The sequence below is a fragment of the Hylaeus volcanicus genome, unplaced genomic scaffold (assembly GCF_026283585.1).
Source record: "Hylaeus volcanicus isolate JK05 unplaced genomic scaffold, UHH_iyHylVolc1.0_haploid 12197, whole genome shotgun sequence".
Lineage (NCBI taxonomy): Eukaryota > Metazoa > Arthropoda > Insecta > Hymenoptera > Colletidae > Hylaeus > Hylaeus volcanicus.
In genome coordinates this window covers 751,459-770,822 of record NW_026533147.1, presented here as the reverse complement: position 1 = coordinate 770,822, position 19,364 = coordinate 751,459, and the positions used below count along the sequence as shown (strand labels likewise).

Genomic DNA, 19,364 nt, shown 5'->3' with positions numbered 1-19,364 from the left:
TAAAAAAAAACAATTTCTTAGTACATTTCGATTTTTATAAAAAAAAAATGGCTTACACGAAAAATAAATTAAAAAATTCGCTTAAGGGAATAAAAAAAAAAAAAGAATAGAACTAGAATTATTGTCATTTTAAAAATAATATTTTTAATATCATTCAATGTGAATTTTTAAATAAGTCCTTGACGTTGCATATCTTCAAAAGCACGAGCACTCATGACATTTCCTTCAATATCCTCACATTCCACATCTTGATCGGCTTTGAACGTCTAGAAAAGATTGAAACAATATAAACAAATTTTTCTTTTAAAATGCAAGAAACAAGTTTACTTGAAGTTCCGCTTCTTTTTTTAATTGATCGTACAACAAGACGGCATCTTCAATTTTTGTTATTTCCTGATATGATAGTAAAAATTAACAAAAAATTGATTTCACCAAAAATTCAAAAAAAAAATAAAAATATTACTTTAAAATGAACTGTATTAGGAATCTTCAAGCACCGCATACCAAATGCATGCCTCCATTCTTGAAAGTGACGTTCAAAGGCTCGGCGACCCCAATAAGAATAATTTCCACAAATTTCACATTTAAATTCAACACCAAGTCCATGTAATTTATATAACCAAAATGGAATAGGCTTTCCATCCCAACCTGAAAATAAAAAATAAAATGTTACAAAAAGAGGGGAATTAAGGTAAAAAAAGTAGTACCCAAGGGCAAATTGAGAGGGTTATACACTGGTTTTTCTGCATCGTCGCCTTCCTCATCACTATCACTCTGAAGCTTAGCTTCAACAGGCTGGTGAATTACGACGAGAGCGTTTTTCTCTTCAACTAAAAAAAAAAATTCCAAAAGTATGATACAGCTTAACTGCGTAATTAAAAAATTGTTACACCAAAGTGACACGCATTAAAAAAATTAAAACATCACAAAAAATATTAAGGGTACGATGCGCGTTCAAATCTAAAACATCTTTGTGTTGACTTGAGGTTGAAATAAAAAAAAAAAAAAAACTCGTTTACCATCGGAATCCTCTTGATTTTCTAATTCCAGTTCCCGTAAAGTACGAGATTGTTTTTTTTGAAGATGCTCAATAGTAAACTGAAAAAATTGGGCTAACGTGCAGTGCATGGTTGATGGTACCCTTACTTGTATCACATGTCCTAAAATTTCTTTGAAGCGTTGAATATAATACTCTTTTTCCGCTAATGATTTATCATAAATTTCAGACTCGTCTTGTTTTTTTTTTTGCTCCCCCATTGACAGTTGTTGTAATAAACTTAATTCTTTTCTGTATTTTTTCCCCTTTTAAAACACAAAATAAAACAATAAAAAATACAACTCAGTGTTCAAGTTGCGAACCCATGTCATCATTTAAGTACCTGACAATAACTTTTTAAAATCGATGCATTCGTGAAAAGTCGATCAGCAGGAAAGCAATAAAATGCCATTCGGTGAGTAGGCGTTTCCCAACCGGAAATAGAATGAGAAGCCCAAGCATTGGTGAATTGGGTTTTCAAGTGAGACATTAACTACATAACAAAAGTATTAAAGTCAAAGATTCACTTTTAAAATACCTTTAGATTGTTACTTAAGGGATTGATTTTTTGAAAAAACACTTTAAGATAATTTAAGAGATTATCAATATAAACTTCATATTCAAGATCTCGATATTTACAGTGGCGTGGTATCGATCGAAAGCTAACAAGTTATGGATGAAACGAGAAAAAAAAATATATTTTTTTTTCTTAGATAAAAAGCCTTACTCATCAAAAACTTTCAAATATGTGATATAATCAATTTCCTGAACAACAATAGTTGCTCCAATAGTCTCAATATTGTCAGCTATGTTATGTTGTGTAGAAGTTGTTTCAGTTTCTCCAATGGATAAGTTCACAGAAGATAGCTGTTTTGTAGTACTTTCAGACTGTTTTTTCGTGCTCATCTTTTTCCTTAGTCGAGCAACTTCCGCATTAATCATATCTTTTTCTCTATATTTGCGAAGTTTTGACAAATTTGTATACTCAAGAAAAAGATTCTCCATATCAACGCGTCGACCTAAACTCTCTTCTGATGAAAATAATTTCAAAACATTACATCTTTCTATGGCTTCAGATGCTGATAATGCAACATCATCACTGGTATGTGCCATCGAAATAGGATTTCCAGCACCCAACGGTGTTGTGTGTGCTTGATGGAAATCTTTGATCACTTTAAGTTGATCATAAAAATTTTGCCAAACGACTCGACAGTCATCACCACAAGTTGTTTCATTTTCATTGCTTATGGCGCCCGCATTATCGACTTCATTGTTGAATTTTTTAAGTCCTCCGAAAATTGCAATTTCTTCAGCTCTTAATTCATCCTTATCAGCGTAAATTTCCAAAACACGTTTTGAAGCTTCTTGAATATTCAGTAACGTTTCTTGAATCGCATGATCATATATAGGTCGAAATTTCGGTTTTCGTTTAGATCGTTCAAGTAACAATCTCGAAGCAACCTTTTCCCCTAGTTCAATATCCTCATGATACTGCCGTGTTCTCTCAATCAGTGTCGTTGACATGAAGTTTTAATACAGAAAACAAGCTTTTTTTTAGTGTAAGGTACAAAAAGCACAGATGGATGTGACCCAAATCAGGTTTTAGCCTGACGAGTTTGTATCCATCACACTTCACTTTTGCCATTGCAGTTTATTCACCTATATTCCTTCGTAATGAAAAATGAATTCCAACTCTTAGTTTCCATTAAATTCACTGAAGTAAAAAAAAAAGCGGCTCAATGAAGGGTTTTTTCATTACTTACCGCCGTGCCGTAATAAAAAATTTTATCATCAATCAATAAATTGCTATATTTATTTTTGTAGTTTTTGTTAAAATACTACTATACTTATAAATGTATTGCAGATTCCATCAATGGTTGTGTGGTGTAGTGGTTAGCACTTTAGACTCTGAATCTGACGACCTGGGTTCGAATCCCGGCACGACCTTTATATATCGTATATGGTTTTTTTGCACACAAAAAATTGAAGGAAAATTGTAATTCAAAAGTTTTTTTTCTCCAATATTTATGACTCTATGACTCTTTGGGGATACAACATTACTGTTAAATATAGCATAATACGATTTTCATGCCATACATTCTTAAAAAATGAGAAGGCATATTTTAAAAAAAACAGAGAAAAACAGACACTAACAACCTGCTTGTTTTTCTCACAATTAGTGCCCTAGAAAAAAAGGGATGATGGAGAAACAATCATTACATTTCTCATTAGTAGCGACCTATGATAAATCGAAAGACTCAAACAACCAACACGACTTTGGTGGAATACCAGAACATTTATGTATTTCAAATGATGGAAAACATTTTTTTACTAGTACGTTGTATTTGTCAAGACTCTCTAATCTAATTGTCACTTCTATCATTGAAAAGGCTCCACTAAGTTTTCGAGTTATGTGAAAGCTTGGTATGATTTCTATAACTTTAGTTTTGCATTGTACATATTCATGCGTTAGGTACCAACATAACACAACCATAGTCTATGCTACTTCAATCGGACCGCTTGTGGGTGATTTACAGCATATGACAGTAGCTTTGCACAAATCTATCCTTTGTGATGAAACGTTTAAAAAAACTATCAGTAAAACATTTTTTATATGTATTATTTCAATAGATTCCTTACGTATATTCTCTAGCATATCGTTTGGCGACAGTCACTATCACATTTAAAGTAAACTTGTGGGATATTCACTATCACGAAAATATACAAACTGGTGGTATTCAAGTCAATAGCAATCCTCTGTCATGTATTTTAAGTGAAGAGAATGAGGGTAAAACGAATGGTACGGTTTTTCTTTAGAACATTACTAAACTTGAAAAAACTTGACAATAGGTGAAGCTTAACATTACCATTTGTTCACTCAGACGCCATATCGATGGTTGAGTTTTTACAAGATGGAGAAACGCTTGTAACGTTTACAGCGTCTCGTCTTTTTTGTTAACACGTGGTTTTATAGGTTTGTGTGGGATGTCTTCCTTTTCAAAGTATCTTTTTATTCAATACTTCTAAAAATCATATTATGGCAAAAGGTACGATTAGACCGGTTATCATTTATACATTTTATTTTGTGATATGGTTTATAATGTTGTTTTCATTCTCGTTATTTTTTTTTTGTCATAACAGTTCCTTTACTTACATGGAATCCCACCATTAAGAACAAACTATCTAAAAGCCAAAACCCTTTAGATTCATTTTCCGTCGATTCTACAAAGTCCCAGAAAATCACAATGTTTAACTTCACCTGTCTAACTGTAGATAAAATTCCTTCAACACTTGGTAAAAACCACCCTTCTCATGTAGGTGAAAAAATAATTAATCGAAAGAGGGTTTCATTCTTATATTCGTGAATTCTTTCAATGAATAGATAGGACATTGGGTTGCGTTAGGAGATACCGATAGTATGGTGGCTCTTTTGTTTTTTTCTAATAGCCTTTTAGTCTTTTTGAAAGAAGCTACAACCATTGTGTATTTGACGCAAAAAGATGTTTATTGTCATGTGCATCTTTGTAAGCCACCACTTTATTAAAAATTTTCTGTTTCAAATTTCCGTAAATTTTTTACTGTTTTTCATTAATTTTGTTTGATTCTTTTCTTTTTCAGTATGCTCATCAAGACTCCCTAGTTTTAAAATAGTGTTTCGGCCTCACTTAGTCAACAGTTCCAGTTTTCCTATAACATCTACATTGTTTAACGATGGGTGGATTCGTCACTGGACGCGTGAAGGCCTTGGGTAAATTTTATTTGTTTTTCTCCCAATTTTCACACAGCAATATTGTGTGATATTTGTTTGTATAACATGCCTTCTTCTTAACTTTATTATGATAGGAGCCGAGTGCAGACTGTATTAGGTGAAAACCAAGGTTCTACAAAAGCTCATTTTATCGCTCATGGCCCTTTAACACTGTCACATGATTTTAGTCCAACAGACTCACCTATTGTTTTGTTAATAGGCTCAAATAAGAACCCTATTTTGTCCCGTCTCGATTTCGAGACGGATCAACCAACTCGTGATGCAACAGAAAACAAAGAAATTCAATCTTGTAATGTTTTATCCACTGTAAGCGGTTTTTTTTTTTGGCAACGACCTATTGACTATTGTAGTTAATTGGGTGGAGCACCCGTGTCATCAATGGACATAGACAAAGAAAAAAATACCTTTTGATGGAGTTCACTTCTCCAGTAAGCCCAAAACTCTGAACGTCAGTATACTGCTACTCTTAGACACTGGCTTATGTAGATTGTAGGTCTCGCAACAACTTTGGACAATTTGAATGTATGCATACTAACACAAGAAGAAGATTTGTTTTTAATTCAGTTTCAAACAAATGATGCATAATCTATTCCTTCTATAATAATTTTTTTGTTACTTTTAATAAAATTATGCCTTATAACACATAATGTTTTAAGCGCTGTACATTGAAATAGCAATGTTTAAAATGCCCGTGTATCAAAAAAAGCAGTCGTAAAAATGAATTAGACTAAAAAGATGACCACGAAATTTTCGTTTAACAAATACAAAACTTTTTATTCACATTAGTAACAAAATAAAAAAACCTTAACCTGTAAGTGTGAGTGCTACATAACTTTTTTTTAGTAAATTGCTTTTTGTTTTACTGCCACTTTGAATCATTCAATCCCAGTCACAGACTCATGCTTTTTGTTGAGTGTCAAAGTTGCATGTTTGTACAAGTTAAAGTAAGTTTCAATGAAACTGACAATTGAATTTGGTGGGGGCTTAGAGGCCTTGGTCAAAAATGGTCAAAAAACTTTACAAGTTGATTTACAAAGAGACGAGATGACAGTACAAGAATTAATTGAATATATAGCGGAAACATTCATAGTATCAAGACAAAACTTATTTTACAATGTTGGTAAGACCTCTTAAAACGCTTTAACAATTCTTTTTAAATACTTCTTATTAGATTTATCAAAATTAAAACCTGGTATTTTAGTGTTAATTAATGATTGTGATTGGGAACTTAAAGGAGCTTCACAAGCTGTTGTTCAAAATGAAGACGTTATTAGTTTCATTTCTACTTTACATGGTGGTTAAATAATGTTTTTTAATAGAAGGTGATTTTTTGAATCCTACTGCAACTATTGAGTGCCTACCATACATTATTTAGAGTTTATCATAACTGTTAAAATTTTGACAAAAATTCTATGACTTGTTTCCAGGAAGAACATTCCGGAGCAGTATTGGCTAGTTTAATACTATCAAAGCACTGTTTTATAGTGGTAAGAATTTCTGGAGAAGATACTTCCGGTATTTCCTGGTAACAAATTTAAATAATGACAAACAGTACTCTAGAAATATACTACCTTAAAAGTTATTGGTAGTTGCGCACATCTTAATATATGAAAGGAACATTGGTACTCATCAACTGGCTTGAAAACCAAGGTATTCGACATGTTTAGACAATTGTCGGAAGAAAGAGTTTGTGTTCTTTCAATGTCTAAAATAAAATCAAATAAAAATCATTTTTTCTTTAACCCTCCAAAAAGTTACCTTTATCTGTCACAGCACCCATAAGATGAGCGCATAAATCAATGGCTTTTTGTAGCAAATTCGAATTGTACATAACGGTTTGCGTGGTACACATCTTAGCCACAGCCAGTAACCGTACTTTTTTCACATAAAGGGTATCTGAAGGATCTCCAGGCATGAAAAAGATGTTGTTTAAAAAATCGTCTGCAAGATTTGGTTTTATTTTATTAAGAACATCTGGAAGAAACACCATCGGGCATCGACACTATTCATATTAAGAACAAAAAAGTTTTTGTGAAAAATGAACATACGTCATACAGCAGGACTGTAATTTTGCGTTCAATTATAATACCGTTAGCAATGAAAGTGAGAAAATAATACAACGTGATAGCTTTGTTGTTTTTCCTACGTTAAGACGCCTTAGAAGTGTTATAATAAGTGGCTGCAGGGGAACGCATTAACCCTCTCGTTAACCATTCAATAGACCTACCTCAATATAATTTGTGAATGATTGCATTGGAAAATTTGTTAAAATGTCATTTAAGAAATCAAATGATGCAAAACAAAGCCGTTTGTGATTTAAACAATATTCAAATCGAAGCATAAAGGTCTTGGAAAATAACGCATACAGTTGCATAATCAAAATTATCAGAATATTAATATAACGTTAATTATAACTGACTTCTAATCTTAATTCCAAAATATCTTTGAATAAAGGTTGTTTGTGAAATAGAGCCGAAAACACCCGAAGAATTGCAAGAACTCGAGCCTGTATAGACCAACCACTGTAACCACAAGTACCACACGAGAGATCCACCTTACATTGGACGACCATAAACCTGTCTCTAAAAGGTGGTCTATTATTCGAACGTACAAATCTGAATAGGCGGTCGCTGTATCCAGTAACAACGCTAACATCTGTTGAACAATGCAGCATTACAATTTCGAAAGATAAGGAAATTGCAAAAACAAAACAAGAAAGCGGAGGACCTCTAGATGCACTGACAGAATAAGAGAGATACACACACACACACACACACACACACACAGAGAGAGAGAGAGAGAGAGAGAGAGAGAGAGAGAGAGAGAGAGAGAGAGAGAGAGAGAGAGAGAGATAAACACACGAAAGGAGCGAGTAAAAGAGTAAGGGAATGAGTACGCGAGTAAGTAAATGGGCGAGTAGTCGACCAAGTAAGAATGAGCGCTAGTGAAAGAGATGAACAGCGATTAAAATTGGTAAGGGTTTTGAAAAAGTAGATTAACAACAGGAGGCTTTTTTTTCTTCAGATGAACGTGTTATTTTTATAAATTACTTGAAGAGCGTAAGGTGTGAAATCATGGTCTGGTTCACTGATGATGGACCAGAGAAGTTCTAGAAGAAGTTGTTCTGCTTCATGATGAAGTCCAGCTGAGGCAGCGACTTTGGTACAAATGGCTAAGCTTTCAAAGAGATAATGAATAAACATAGGATTTGATGGGTTTTCACATTGAGTGCGAAGAATATCACAAAAAATTTTAAAAGTCGGTAACGCAACTGAAGCTGACATATCCATAAAAATAAACGCATTAGATATACAATAACTCTTTTTTATGTCATAAGTGAAATGCATTGATGTTACCCCTCTCTTGAAGAAAGTCAAGAATCCGCATTACAGTTCGCATAATATATTCATTTGTGTCAACACGAGGATTTTTCTGGCATAGTTGAAGTAAAGAATCGAGAGCTGACATTAAAACGGAAGAGAGTTCCGTAGAAGAAAACTTCAACGGACAACAACTGACATTCACAGTCGATCTTGTTGCCTCTTGTAATGACGCCACGTCACGCGCTAAAAGAAGTGCCTCCAAACACAACGCAGCATGACAGTAAATGACAGGATCGGGTAAAGATAAATTTTTAATGACTTGAGGAATAATTTGAATGAGGATACTAACAATAATGCATAAAAGAAATATCTATCAAATTTTTTTTTTGTAATGAAAACATACTTTTTATCTAATTGATTTCGCAATTTAATAATAAATTTGAATGTTGAACATCTCACAAGAGTATTTTTTATCGATTGACATTCTGGCGTCACCAAAATTTCTGCAACAACTTGTTTGAAGAAATCACATATGTCAATACATTGACGTATTTGGGACACTCCATAAATTTGTGATTGAGATTTGATGACTAGGGCTAAAACTAAATGAATCGCAGCATCTTTCAATCGTTGGCGTTGTAAATTTTCTGATACATTATCATTGGACGCTTTTAAAAGATTTTGAACATAAGACGTCAAAAAAGTTAAAACTTGTGTTTCAAAACGCTGCATAAGGGCATTCACCAATTCAATGGCAGCACCTCGACAGGTATCGGTTTCAGAATCTTCCACGTTTCGTCGAATAAATTCTTGAGCATTTTCAGTCATGAGCTCTATATCTAATTTTAATGTTAAAATAAATACAAATGACTTGTTGCGTTTTTTTTCTTAAGAAAATTTGGTACCTTCATCACGTTGTTCCAAATTTGGAAGAACTAAAAAATGACATATATCACCAAGTCGCTGAGGTGGATTGGATATCACGCAAGGAGTCCAATCATAACGGGCTATAGCGCTTAAATATTTGATAGCCGCAATCATTAACTCATCATATGTGTGATTCTGCGATGCTTTCGATGTCATGGTCACTAAAAGATCCAAAATTTCAGATGTACATAAAGAACAAAAAGGCTCAAATTCTTCACTATAACGTAATGCATAGGTCGTTAAAAAAAAACATATTTCCGTTTTAATTTTCTCGACAATTCCTGCTGTATAAATACAATAATAAATTTTATTAAAAATCGTTAAGGTCGCAAGTTAAAAAAAATACAGCATTATTATTTTTTGAGTAAAAAACTATCATGAAGAATTTTTATAGACAAGGGAAAAACAATAAAAAAGGAATATTCTTTGATTTTAAATGAACTTACCATTCGTAGTATGAGACGTTCCTCCTAATGTATTCCTTTCGAGCGGTATTTGATATTTTAAAAATATATTACAACCTTTAAATAAATTTTCTTGATTTGTTTCAATAAATTCTGGGAGATCAATACATATTAAAGATAAGATGATACTTATACACGAGTAAAGTTGTCTTAAGAAAACATCGTGAGAATTGGTGGTACCAGAGGGTGAGTAAGTAAGTAATTGTTGAATTAATTGTGTAAAGTGTAAAATGATGAATTCTTGAATAGATGGTAAAATATCAAACTTTAGCTGTTTTAAAATATCATTAGAACGGTTTTCTTTTCGATACTTTTGAAGAACGTGATCCATGATTTCTAAAGAAACTGTGGATGACGTATAATTTACAATTGATGAAGATTGACATATTTCGACTAATGTAGGTAATAAAGAAGGCCATTCCTCAGGAAAGTCAACTGTTGCAATTAGTTTGACGACGGTCGATAATTGGGAATAAACACTCGGCTCCTCTGCATACGCTAAACACAACTTTAGTATTTGAGATTTTAATAAAACGCGATCGTTTGAAGTAAATAGACTCGTTGTCTCTGGTAAATCCCAAAATTGTTTCACATGATTTTTTAAATAAATTGCTGCCATTTGATGTAACGAAACACAAACTGCTGGTGATTTTAAAGTGAGGAATTCTAAAAGAGCTGAAAGAAAATTAACATTTTGGGTTGCCTGTACGAGATTTTTTTCTGCATCACGAATTTTGTCGACGTTTTGTGACGTACAGTCTAAAAAAAAGCAAGCTAAAAGCTCAGCAGTAACAGAAGGCTGATTCACCGACATATTTGTTTACACACACACACACACACAAAAAAAAAATTCAACACCTTTTGCGTCAACTTGAATAAAAAAATATTTTTATTAAAGATGCGTAGAGATTCTTTTTTTAATTTGTGTGGTAGCTTTTTCTTATTCCCTTTTACCTTTTTTTTCAAACTTTTCTCTCCTTACTACAAAAATCTTTACTGCCCTACAGCCTCTTTCTTAAAAAGTGCCTTATGTGAACACAGAGTTAGGTCCTCATTTTTTAGAGTACATAATGTAAAGTTGAAGCAATGTCCGTGAATCCTTAACCCCTTATCCACCCGTGCAAAAAAATAAACATTTTTTCTTTTTTTACATGCTTTCTTTTTATAAATCATAATTTAATGTCATTTCTTCGACCTAAAAGTTTTTTAACATTTTTTTTTTTCGTAAAAAAAATGCTGCAATATGTATACACTACCAACATGAATTAACTAGTGAATTGCAATAAGTAGTATCTTGTTTAGATTAAGAGATACACGACACTTTTATGTATACCCTAACGCACAGTTACTATAAAACAGGCATGGGACCTCTATCAAGAATTGATAAGAGCGTAAGGCATCCGAAATTTCAAACAAAAACTCTTAACACGCCATTGTTGATTACAGCTACTTGAAAAGAATGAATTGTTTTTATTTAAAAACACGTATTTTTTTTTTTTCTTTACAAAAAGTTTCTGTATATAAAAAAAAATAAAGGTACGGTGGCCATGAATGTATTGTAACGTGAGTTGAAATCTTTTTGAAAATGTTTCAATACTTTTGACGCTTCTCACTTTTAAATATTAAAACTAGTCTTTTAAACAATACTTTTCTTAAGATCTTAGATCCATTTATTCTTTAATTGCGTTAAAGTAGATTGTTCATTTCGTTTATCGTTTCTTCCTTAATTTTTTTTTTTGGAAAAGAGTGGCTTACACTTGTTATTGGAAGCTCTTAAGTATTGTTACTCTTTGAGTATGGACCCATCATCTGGCATCTACTCTCAACCCCCTTATTTACGTATGTTTAATATTTCACTTTTTTTTTTATAACAGGGAATATCTCAAATTTTTTTTTTTAAAGAGTCCCATTTACCTATCACGAATGTTAACGCTCCGAAATACCCTTTTTCTAATTTACCACAAGATGTCATACAACCACCTTCCGCGTTCACGAAACCTATGATGCAAGTTAACGGTGGTTTCGCTCAACAGCACTATCCTTTGAATAATTTCTATCCTTGGAAGGTTCCGACGCCTCAAAATTTGCCTAAAAAAGCTCCAACTCTGAACGAGCATACTTTATCTTCACATCAAATACTGACACATTTATCGAATGATATTACCTTAAAGTCCATTCAAAACACTCTAAGTCTTCTTCTTCATGCTCGTATCACTAAGGAAAATTGCAAACAATTGCAAAGAAACAAGTCAGACGATAAAGTTAACGATACGTTTTTGAATGAAGCTAATAAATCATCACTTAAAACAATGAATGAAACGTTTCAAATCTCGGTAGCTAACGAAACAGGTGATGCACCCGCTTCCTCACAAAAGTTTCACTATGAACTCCGCAAACAAGAATTTAACGACATTTTCTTCTTCTGTCGCAACAATCATGTGTTTCCTTCGTCAACATCAAACGCAAAGTCTCCTGAAATGAGGGGAACATATTGTGATCAACTCACATCTCTACTGTCTTCAACAGTACCTTTACCCTTTTCTTTTAAATGGCCAGGTGTCTCTCAAAATGAACACTGCCAATGGTTATTAGGCTCAGCACTTTGTCGACGCTTAAAAAAAAGTCGTCTTGCACGTCACACCGGCTATTTACCACCAGATCAACCAAACGATTATTTCTTTTCAAAAATTGAAGAAGAAAAAAAAGCATGGGAAGAATTTAATACATTAAGTACTACATTAAATGAACAAAGTTCACTTACCATAACAACGTTTGATTGGATCGCAACTTGTTATGTAGGATTCCTTTTAACGCAGCTCACTTTAGTTCGTATCTTGTTTTTCTTAGACACATTTAGATTTAATGAAGAAATACCTTAATAGTGCCTCATACTCGGCCATTCACTCTTCTGCGAAATTCGATAAAGATGATCCATGTCTTATTCCTTCCTTTTTATATTTACCACAAGATGCGTCCGATTTACAACAACATCACTCGAATACACAACCGTTTAATCGTGAATCAAACAAAATCATTCATCAAAGTACGCCTTTTTAGTCATATTTTTAACGTTTCTTTGTTCACTTTCAATAGTCTTTGCCTTTTTCATCTTATCTTAAACTTTTTAATAAAACCATGCCAAACCCTAGTGTGAATCTAAAGGTCGTCTTTATGAAAAAGAACTTCTTGTTCATTTGAATAATAACATTCCCTTAACTCTTCTTGTTTTTTTCAAAACATTTCTTTAACTATGAAAACAGATGACTATATTATGCTAGGTGGAAGTGAGCAACCAGATGACATTTCATGTGATTCCTTAACAACCGACACTACAAAAAAAACATGCACCAGTTCTAACAAAAATCATTTTATAAACCCTTTAAATTATTGTTCGGATGGTTTCGAAGATTTTTTTCCCTTGTCGAAAGCATCCACTGTACAAGAGACTCCTTGGGATATTGAAGAAATGGCTTTAGGAGCTCTTTGGGATGAATCCGTTTTAGAATCTTTTTTGAAAGGTACCTCGGATTCCACTCACAACAGTCCTAGCATGTTTTGGGGTGAATACCAAACAGTTAATGGATACTTGGCAACACAAAGGTTTTTCTTCCTGTCGACAAGTGAACATCTTCTTATTTGCTTTTATGGAATGATATATGATTGTAGATATCATCAACTGAAGAATCCAAGTACATGGCAACGAGGAGACAAAGCTGAAATGACGGAATCTTTTGAATTATTGGACCGTGCGGCATCCAACGAGATTCATTTACAACGCTGCCTTTTACGTATGTTATGTCTACTACCTTGTACTGTGAAATTAAGCAATAATACCTTTCTATTTAAAGGCTCCCTTTCTGCGTACAAAATTGAAAATCGTATAGAGAAAGCTTTAGCTTTCGCAGGTTTTATCATGGATATTAATGATAAAGAGATGTTTTTTTGTAAAACGTTCACACGTTCACCCGAAATGTTATTACAAACTCCCACTTGTTACAAAAACAAACAGTATTTAGTCAATTCGGACACGGATGATACTAGTAATGGTTCAAGTGATCAAGAAACCGTTTCAGTACAGAAAAAATTTATTTCATGTCTGTACCAACTTTTTTTTTTCTTTTAGGTTTCCTCGGGTCTTTTATCAAATATCGTTGATGAAGACTACGGTTTTACACTTAATGGAGTTTCAGGAATCAATTTAGGAACTACGGGGCGGGAATTTTTTTCAACTGATCGTAAAATCCCAGATAAAAAGGTAATTTGTAATTTTTAAGCCTTTTTGTTATAACACGAAATTCATGTAGCTTCAACTAAAAAAAAGAAGTCAAGAAAAAGAAAGACGTATACGTTTGGCTCTTTTGGGATTAGCTCCTCATGTTGCTCGAAATATTGATGACACACCTAACAAATCGAAACATATTGATAAAGCATTGAATGTAAGATTGCGTCCATAATGTTTTTGGTGTGGATAAATATGCAATAGGGCACGAATTCACCTACTGCTTCTCAACAAGCAAAACCAAGCAATGCTATTAAAGACTATCGCGAACTTCGCCAACGTTATCGTTCCTTGTTTAGTATCAATCGTTTACAAATGACACTGAATTATAATCTAGCTGCACATGACCGTAAGCGCTTTTTTGGTTAAACAAAACCAACGTTTCTTTTTTTTCTACAGCATATTCAGTCCAATCTCCCCAAAGCATTGAGGAACGCGATACACTCGAACTTAAAAACTCTCGTTCTGCGTATCTATTCCTGGGTGTTTCCGGTAAAACCGAAGCAATAATCTACCACATTCTCTCTTCGATGCTCATTTCGTAGCTCAACTTTTTCCTACATACGCCATGCGATTCCATCGTCCTGATTTTCGAACAAGTTTACCTGAAATTATACGGCATATTTATAATCATTTAAATGAGAGCGAAAAGGGATTTCGGCCAAATTTTCAAACTTCCGCAACATCTCGCTTAGTACTTAACTTGGGAAGAAATTGTAGAGCAGAAAGCGATAAGAACCCTCTTACCAGTAAAACTAATATTACTATCGGTGAATCGTACGCTGTGAAGTAACATTTACAAAGTTAAAATTGAATAAATGATTCAAGCTGATTGTAATTTTATAGGGGTTTAGCAGTATCAAATGTTTTACGAAAGGCAAGATACCAACATTCTAACATTTCTGTTGAAGGCTCCAATTCAATAAACGCGTTGGGTTCTGTATCTCAAGCTACAAACTCGCGTCGTTTTTCTGCAGCACATCCGGCTGATCTTATTGAAAAGCCTGAAGATTTAACGATTACAGACACTCTCTCGATTGCTTTATTAGAATACTCTGAACAGTCTCCTCCTTTATTACACAATCTTGGAATGGCTTTACAAATAACTAAATTTTACAGGTTTTTTTTTTCTTTCTTATTTTACCTTAATAGAAATTTCATAACAGACCTATAAGTGAAAATATGACATTACAACAAGCCCAAAAAAAAGTGAGAGATCGATTAGGACGTTTTGGACCACTGAAATTAGCTGAGAGCTACATACCTTTCTTTTCTAGGTGAGATGCCCTTTTCTATCTATGAATTTATGAACGTGACTAAAAATATTTCATAATTTGATTAGTCAAATGAAATTGGCTAAAAATCAGGGAGTCGTTGTCGGGGAATCGAGACTGTTCAAAGCTCCTCTTTTTCCTCATCCAACAAATCCACACAGTCCATTGAAGATTGATGAGACGCGCGCAACTGCTTCTAAATATGGAACTGGTCGTTTTCACGATTTTCGTGCCACTGACTTTTTACTTATTCGCAAAAAAATTGCCTTAGAGTCAGGGCAATGGGGCTTATCATTTTCTTTACGACCAATTTTTTTAGAGTCAATTCATGACAGTTCATCGAATGACATCGTTAAAGGTGATGACGGAAATCTTGCAGCATGTACCTTGTATACGGTCGGCCAAACTCAACCTTTAATAGAAGTTCCTTCTCCACGCAGTAAAAAATGTTTTGAAATTCGACGTGATTGGCTTCGAACCTACGCGTTACGTCTCGCTAGGCAAGGAATCACTGATTTTCATACTGTTAAATCCCGTTGTTTGGCTAAGTTTGGCGATATTTTTGAGCCTAGTGTGTTGCAGAAACATTTGCTCAGTTGCCGTGATAATGTTTCACTTACCACACCTTCAACTTATTCTGGTCAAGGCTTCTTGGGTGTTAACATTCGTGTGGTTAGCGAAGACGCTCTTCGATCTATCTGTTCCCCCGAAATAATTTGTGGACTTGAATCATCTCTAATTTCGGATTATCATTTATCAGAAGCGGGAGTTATGATATTGCGTTCACCTGATAGAGTAAAACTTCTTATTTTATGTTTTCCGTTTATGAAGAATTCCTTAATCTTTTTCTTTCAGATCTCGTCTTCTGTACGAGAACTTGAAGCGGATGAAACATTTTCAAGAGAACAATTATCTCGAGCGAAAAAATTGCTATTTTCTCACACAGAACGTTACCGACAGCTTATTCAAACACTCAATGCAAACGATACCTTACGACAATTATGGGAAAAAGAGGAAAAAACTGTTAACCAAAACATTTCTTCTTTTTGTGATATAGTTTGTGGAAAAAGATGCAGTCCTATAGCACGACTCATTGAAGAAATGCTTCTACTTACTCCTTGGAATATTACGCATAACTATATTGACATTGTATCGGTAAAGAACGTTAAACGTAGTGTTGTTGTCAATTTTCAAGGAAGAATACCACTTTGCCACACAAACACGTTTTCTCTTTTCAACCATTATAAATGTTTTTACCTTTAGCGACATGGTGCTCAATTAGCACTTGATGGAATTGGCGATCCTTCAGGAGGGCGAGGTGAAGGAATCAGTTTAATTCGAGCGAACGTATGTTTAAAATAACGCAGTGTATGATATTTCGAGTGTAATTTTTTTTAGCACTCTACCTCCGGAGTTCATTTAGATGGGGGGCCTAGTGGAAAAAGTAATGATACACCAAAAGAAGATTTACGTAAACTCTCTATGCGAGAACTTCACGATCGCCTTGTCAAATTTGGCTTTGAGAGTGATATTGTCAAATCGTTACCCCGATGGGATCAAGTTGCTTTAGTATGTTTTTGATTTTAACCCGAAACTCGTTTCTAATTCGCAGCTCAGGTTCGAACCTTTCAATATGATAATATGAATAGTTATGGGCAAGAGAAAACACAAAAAAAGTTAGGTCGACTTTCAAACGAACAATATATTAAACGAATCAACGAGATTTTCATGAATCAACGACTTGCATTGGCTCCTGATGAACCTCAACTAACGTTAAGTGATTCGGATTCATTAGAAAAAACAGATGATTTTGCTAATAATGAAAATCAACCAATTCCGAATTCGGACCAAGGCATCACTGTCAAGTCAAACGTTCAAACTAAAGAAGAAGGATCTGTAGCTTCCGTAGAACAACTCACAGAGAAGAAAGCTCCTATTGAATCAAATTTAGAAGATGAACTTTTAAGTGGTCTACAGTCGCGTCACGATCAAAATGAATCTGTAATGTTTTTTTTTAGCTACAAAAATGTTCGTAATATTTTCTTTTACTATCAAACCAGGACCATTCGACTAATTCACAAAACATGGAATTGACGGAACGAAAAGCGTTGGAAGATTTTCGCGAATCGTTATCTAAGGCAAGACAAACCAATGAAACTGATATTTCACCGCGTCTTGTTGAAAAATTTACTCCACGCGAGCTGCAATTTCTACAAGCAAAGCCTATTCCTCGCCTAGTTTGGATACGTAAAAAAAAAGACTCCACTACAGGTGCTTTTAATATACAATGATTTAACAAATCTTTTTTTTCTAAAGATCAAGTGAAATCAGAGAAAATTGTACATATATATGGTTACGAAAACATTCAACTATTTTACGAGTGGAGACGGAAACAAGAAGCAGAGAAAAAATATTACAATAAGCAAGTTTTGTCAAGTCATCAATCTGTTCTTGGAACTGCTTCAAGAACGTGTCGCCGTTGTGGTCAAATTGGGCACATTTCATCTAATCCAGTTAAGATACTTTTAGAATTTCAACTCACAGCCAAATCCGTAAAATTTGTTTTTAACTAATTAGATTTGCTCACTTTATACTGGAAGACGAAAACCACGCGTATCTCAGAATACATCCACATATACTGGAGGAACTAACTGCAAAGCTGCTTATCGGGGCACGCCCGGTTATCTTTCAAGTGACGAAGATCAGGGATACGACAATGAATCGATTTCTTCCAAACATACCTTAGGGAAATCTCTATCTACAAAGCGTAGCAGACTGACATCCTCAGCCTATGCCGACGTGGATAGTAGTGAACCCAATTATAAAGTTTGGTGTTAATATTTCAATTGAATTGCTGAATCAAGATTTTTTCTTGTAGGTGTTAAAACAAAGTCAAGGTCATGATTCAGATTCTCAATTTTCTAAAGGAAAAGACACTGAAGATAATAAAATTATGAGTAGTGGACCGAAATTGCCCACAAGAACTACTGCACGCCAACGTTTAATTCTCGAAAATAAAGGAGCTTTAGCTGGAAGTAAAGGCGTGACGAACTAAATAAACACTTTAAACGTTGTTGCATTTCTTTCCAGTTGCTGTTCAAACATACCAAGGAACATATGAAAATGCTGTTAATGAAATCAATCAGATTTTTCAAAGAGTTATATCCAAAACGGACCGAGATAAAAGAAAATGGGCGGTATTGCCAATACTGTAAAATTGAACAGCGTTAATTTTGTTATCATAGGTTTTTCGAGAAAAAATTTCAGAGACTGATGCGCCCGGTTATAATACAGTTATAACCAATCCGATTTGGTTAAACAAAATGATAAAAAAATGTAAAGCTAGAGAGGTACTAGTTCTATTCGTTTTTTATTTCTTGAATAAAAACATTATTTCTTTGAGTAGTATCGTAGCACCGCAACATTTCTTAGTGACGTCCAGTTACTGGTTGATAACTGTTTTCGATATAATCCTCCAGGTCATTGGATTCGACCCCTTGTACAGTCATTAGGGGACTTTTTACGAGAGGAAACTGAATCCCAGGGTCCTTGGTTAGTAGAATTGGATCGATTTATTCAACAGGTTGTTTGTTAAAATGCTTTTTCTTCTTTACATATTTCAATATGTTATGATTCAGTATTGTCAAGAAAACGTCGATGCTAATTAAATGATTCCTACTTCTTTTCAACATACCCTTGTTTTCAATTCAATGTTTTTGCTTTTTATTACCCAAAAATTGTCACTTAACCAGGCCAAGTATCTATCCGTGTTCAACGACTGTCAAAGCTGTTCACTTAGTTTTTACCAAAAAATTTAATGTTACACACTCATTCAGAGTTACTGCATTCCAATCAACATTGTTTCGATAACTATGCTATAGTAACGTCCAGTGTAACGATACACTAACCGTCTCGAAACGTGTAATTTACGAATAGATTATCTAAATATATAGGGCTTTCATCTTTTTTTTTGTCTTTCTTGTTATTAAAATGTTTCCTATAAATTGTTACCAATAAGTTATACAACGGAAAGATACTTTTTTTTTAAATAACAAATCAATAATGGAAGTGAATCTTAATTTGATTTTTGACACTCACTAACTGTTGGTTTACATTTGAGTCAATTGTACATGAAATAAAACAACAAGATCGTTAAATCTTTTAATCTACTAAAGTTCATATAATTGTGACTACTGGTGAAATTTTTCAAAAAAAAAAAAAACTTTTTTTTTTATTATCTATGCGTGGATATTTTGATTGGGAAGCTTGTGGGGTATCTGAATTTCCTTCTC

The 19,364-nt window shown here is 33.8% G+C and overlaps 6 protein-coding genes and 1 non-coding gene across 11 annotated transcripts; 5 read left to right on the top strand and 2 right to left on the bottom strand.

Annotated features, from left to right (window-relative positions):
* Positions 1 to 125: 125 nt before the first annotated feature.
* Positions 126 to 2,678, bottom strand: LOC128883048 (uncharacterized). Its single transcript, XM_054135019.1, has 9 exons — positions 1,764 to 2,678; positions 1,575 to 1,698; positions 1,380 to 1,529; positions 1,147 to 1,302; positions 1,020 to 1,098; positions 708 to 830; positions 464 to 648; positions 328 to 393; positions 126 to 266 (listed from the first exon to the last, which is right to left on the bottom strand). The coding sequence occupies exons 1-9, from the start codon at positions 2,558 to 2,560 to the stop codon at positions 168 to 170; spliced, it is 1,779 nt and encodes a 592-aa protein (XP_053990994.1). The 5' UTR covers positions 2,561 to 2,678; the 3' UTR covers positions 126 to 167.
* A 233-nt stretch (positions 2,679 to 2,911) lies between these two features.
* Trnaq-cug (transfer RNA glutamine (anticodon CUG)) lies at positions 2,912 to 2,983 on the top strand. The gene has a single exon. It is a non-coding gene; the product is annotated as a tRNA-Gln (tRNA).
* A 108-nt stretch (positions 2,984 to 3,091) lies between these two features.
* Positions 3,092 to 5,581, top strand: LOC128883051 (uncharacterized). Of its 3 annotated transcripts, none has more exons than XM_054135025.1 (12): positions 3,092 to 3,370; positions 3,427 to 3,460; positions 3,510 to 3,634; positions 3,690 to 3,836; positions 3,919 to 3,962; positions 4,011 to 4,083; positions 4,178 to 4,350; positions 4,419 to 4,560; positions 4,655 to 4,784; positions 4,880 to 5,111; positions 5,156 to 5,233; positions 5,276 to 5,581. In XM_054135025.1, exons 1-12 carry the CDS (start codon positions 3,235 to 3,237, stop codon positions 5,381 to 5,383), a joined length of 1,422 nt encoding a protein of 473 aa, XP_053991000.1. In that variant the 5' UTR covers positions 3,092 to 3,234; the 3' UTR covers positions 5,384 to 5,581. The 3 variants fall into 3 exon arrangements, with proteins under 3 accessions (XP_053991000.1, XP_053991001.1, XP_053991002.1); XM_054135026.1 differs by having other exon boundaries at positions 3,101 to 3,370; positions 5,292 to 5,581; XM_054135027.1 differs by lacking the exon at positions 3,427 to 3,460 and having other exon boundaries at positions 3,261 to 3,370.
* A 162-nt stretch (positions 5,582 to 5,743) lies between these two features.
* LOC128882889 (uncharacterized) lies at positions 5,744 to 6,195 on the top strand. The gene is made up of 2 exons (XM_054134709.1): positions 5,744 to 5,925; positions 5,977 to 6,195. The coding sequence occupies exons 1-2, from the start codon at positions 5,760 to 5,762 to the stop codon at positions 6,105 to 6,107; spliced, it is 297 nt and encodes a 98-aa protein (XP_053990684.1). The 5' UTR covers positions 5,744 to 5,759; the 3' UTR covers positions 6,108 to 6,195.
* LOC128882888 (exportin-2-like) lies at positions 6,188 to 10,806 on the bottom strand. Of its 2 annotated transcripts, XM_054134707.1 has the most exons (12): positions 9,502 to 10,806; positions 9,034 to 9,339; positions 8,532 to 8,967; positions 8,162 to 8,472; positions 7,856 to 8,082; positions 7,365 to 7,460; positions 7,225 to 7,311; positions 7,033 to 7,152; positions 6,895 to 6,984; positions 6,564 to 6,807; positions 6,377 to 6,510; positions 6,188 to 6,327 (listed from the first exon to the last, which is right to left on the bottom strand). In XM_054134707.1, the coding sequence occupies exons 1-12, from the start codon at positions 10,331 to 10,333 to the stop codon at positions 6,196 to 6,198; spliced, it is 3,015 nt and encodes a 1,004-aa protein (XP_053990682.1). In that variant the 5' UTR covers positions 10,334 to 10,806; the 3' UTR covers positions 6,188 to 6,195. The 2 variants fall into 2 exon arrangements, with proteins under 2 accessions (XP_053990682.1, XP_053990683.1); XM_054134708.1 differs by lacking the exons at positions 6,188 to 6,327; positions 6,377 to 6,510 and having other exon boundaries at positions 6,650 to 6,779; positions 6,854 to 6,984.
* Positions 10,807 to 11,059: 253 nt separating this feature from the next.
* LOC128883117 (uncharacterized) lies at positions 11,060 to 14,167 on the top strand. Its single transcript, XM_054135128.1, has 8 exons — positions 11,060 to 11,358; positions 11,422 to 12,314; positions 12,367 to 12,562; positions 12,798 to 13,307; positions 13,368 to 13,591; positions 13,643 to 13,774; positions 13,824 to 13,955; positions 14,003 to 14,167. The coding sequence occupies exons 1-8, from the start codon at positions 11,316 to 11,318 to the stop codon at positions 14,165 to 14,167; spliced, it is 2,295 nt and encodes a 764-aa protein (XP_053991103.1). The 5' UTR covers positions 11,060 to 11,315.
* Positions 13,986 to 19,121, top strand: LOC128883025 (transcription initiation factor TFIID subunit 1-like). Of its 2 annotated transcripts, XM_054134983.1 has the most exons (17): positions 13,986 to 14,147; positions 14,198 to 14,587; positions 14,645 to 14,917; positions 14,965 to 15,075; positions 15,141 to 15,867; positions 15,928 to 16,227; positions 16,336 to 16,419; positions 16,471 to 16,641; positions 16,690 to 17,073; positions 17,133 to 17,343; positions 17,389 to 17,585; positions 17,650 to 17,898; positions 17,951 to 18,107; positions 18,163 to 18,269; positions 18,318 to 18,422; positions 18,479 to 18,655; positions 18,711 to 19,121. In XM_054134983.1, the coding sequence occupies exons 2-17, from the start codon at positions 14,367 to 14,369 to the stop codon at positions 18,738 to 18,740; spliced, it is 3,504 nt and encodes a 1,167-aa protein (XP_053990958.1). In that variant the 5' UTR covers positions 13,986 to 14,147; positions 14,198 to 14,366; the 3' UTR covers positions 18,741 to 19,121. The 2 variants fall into 2 exon arrangements, with proteins under 2 accessions (XP_053990958.1, XP_053990957.1); XM_054134982.1 differs by having other exon boundaries at positions 13,986 to 14,587.
* Positions 19,122 to 19,364: the final 243 nt, after the last annotated feature.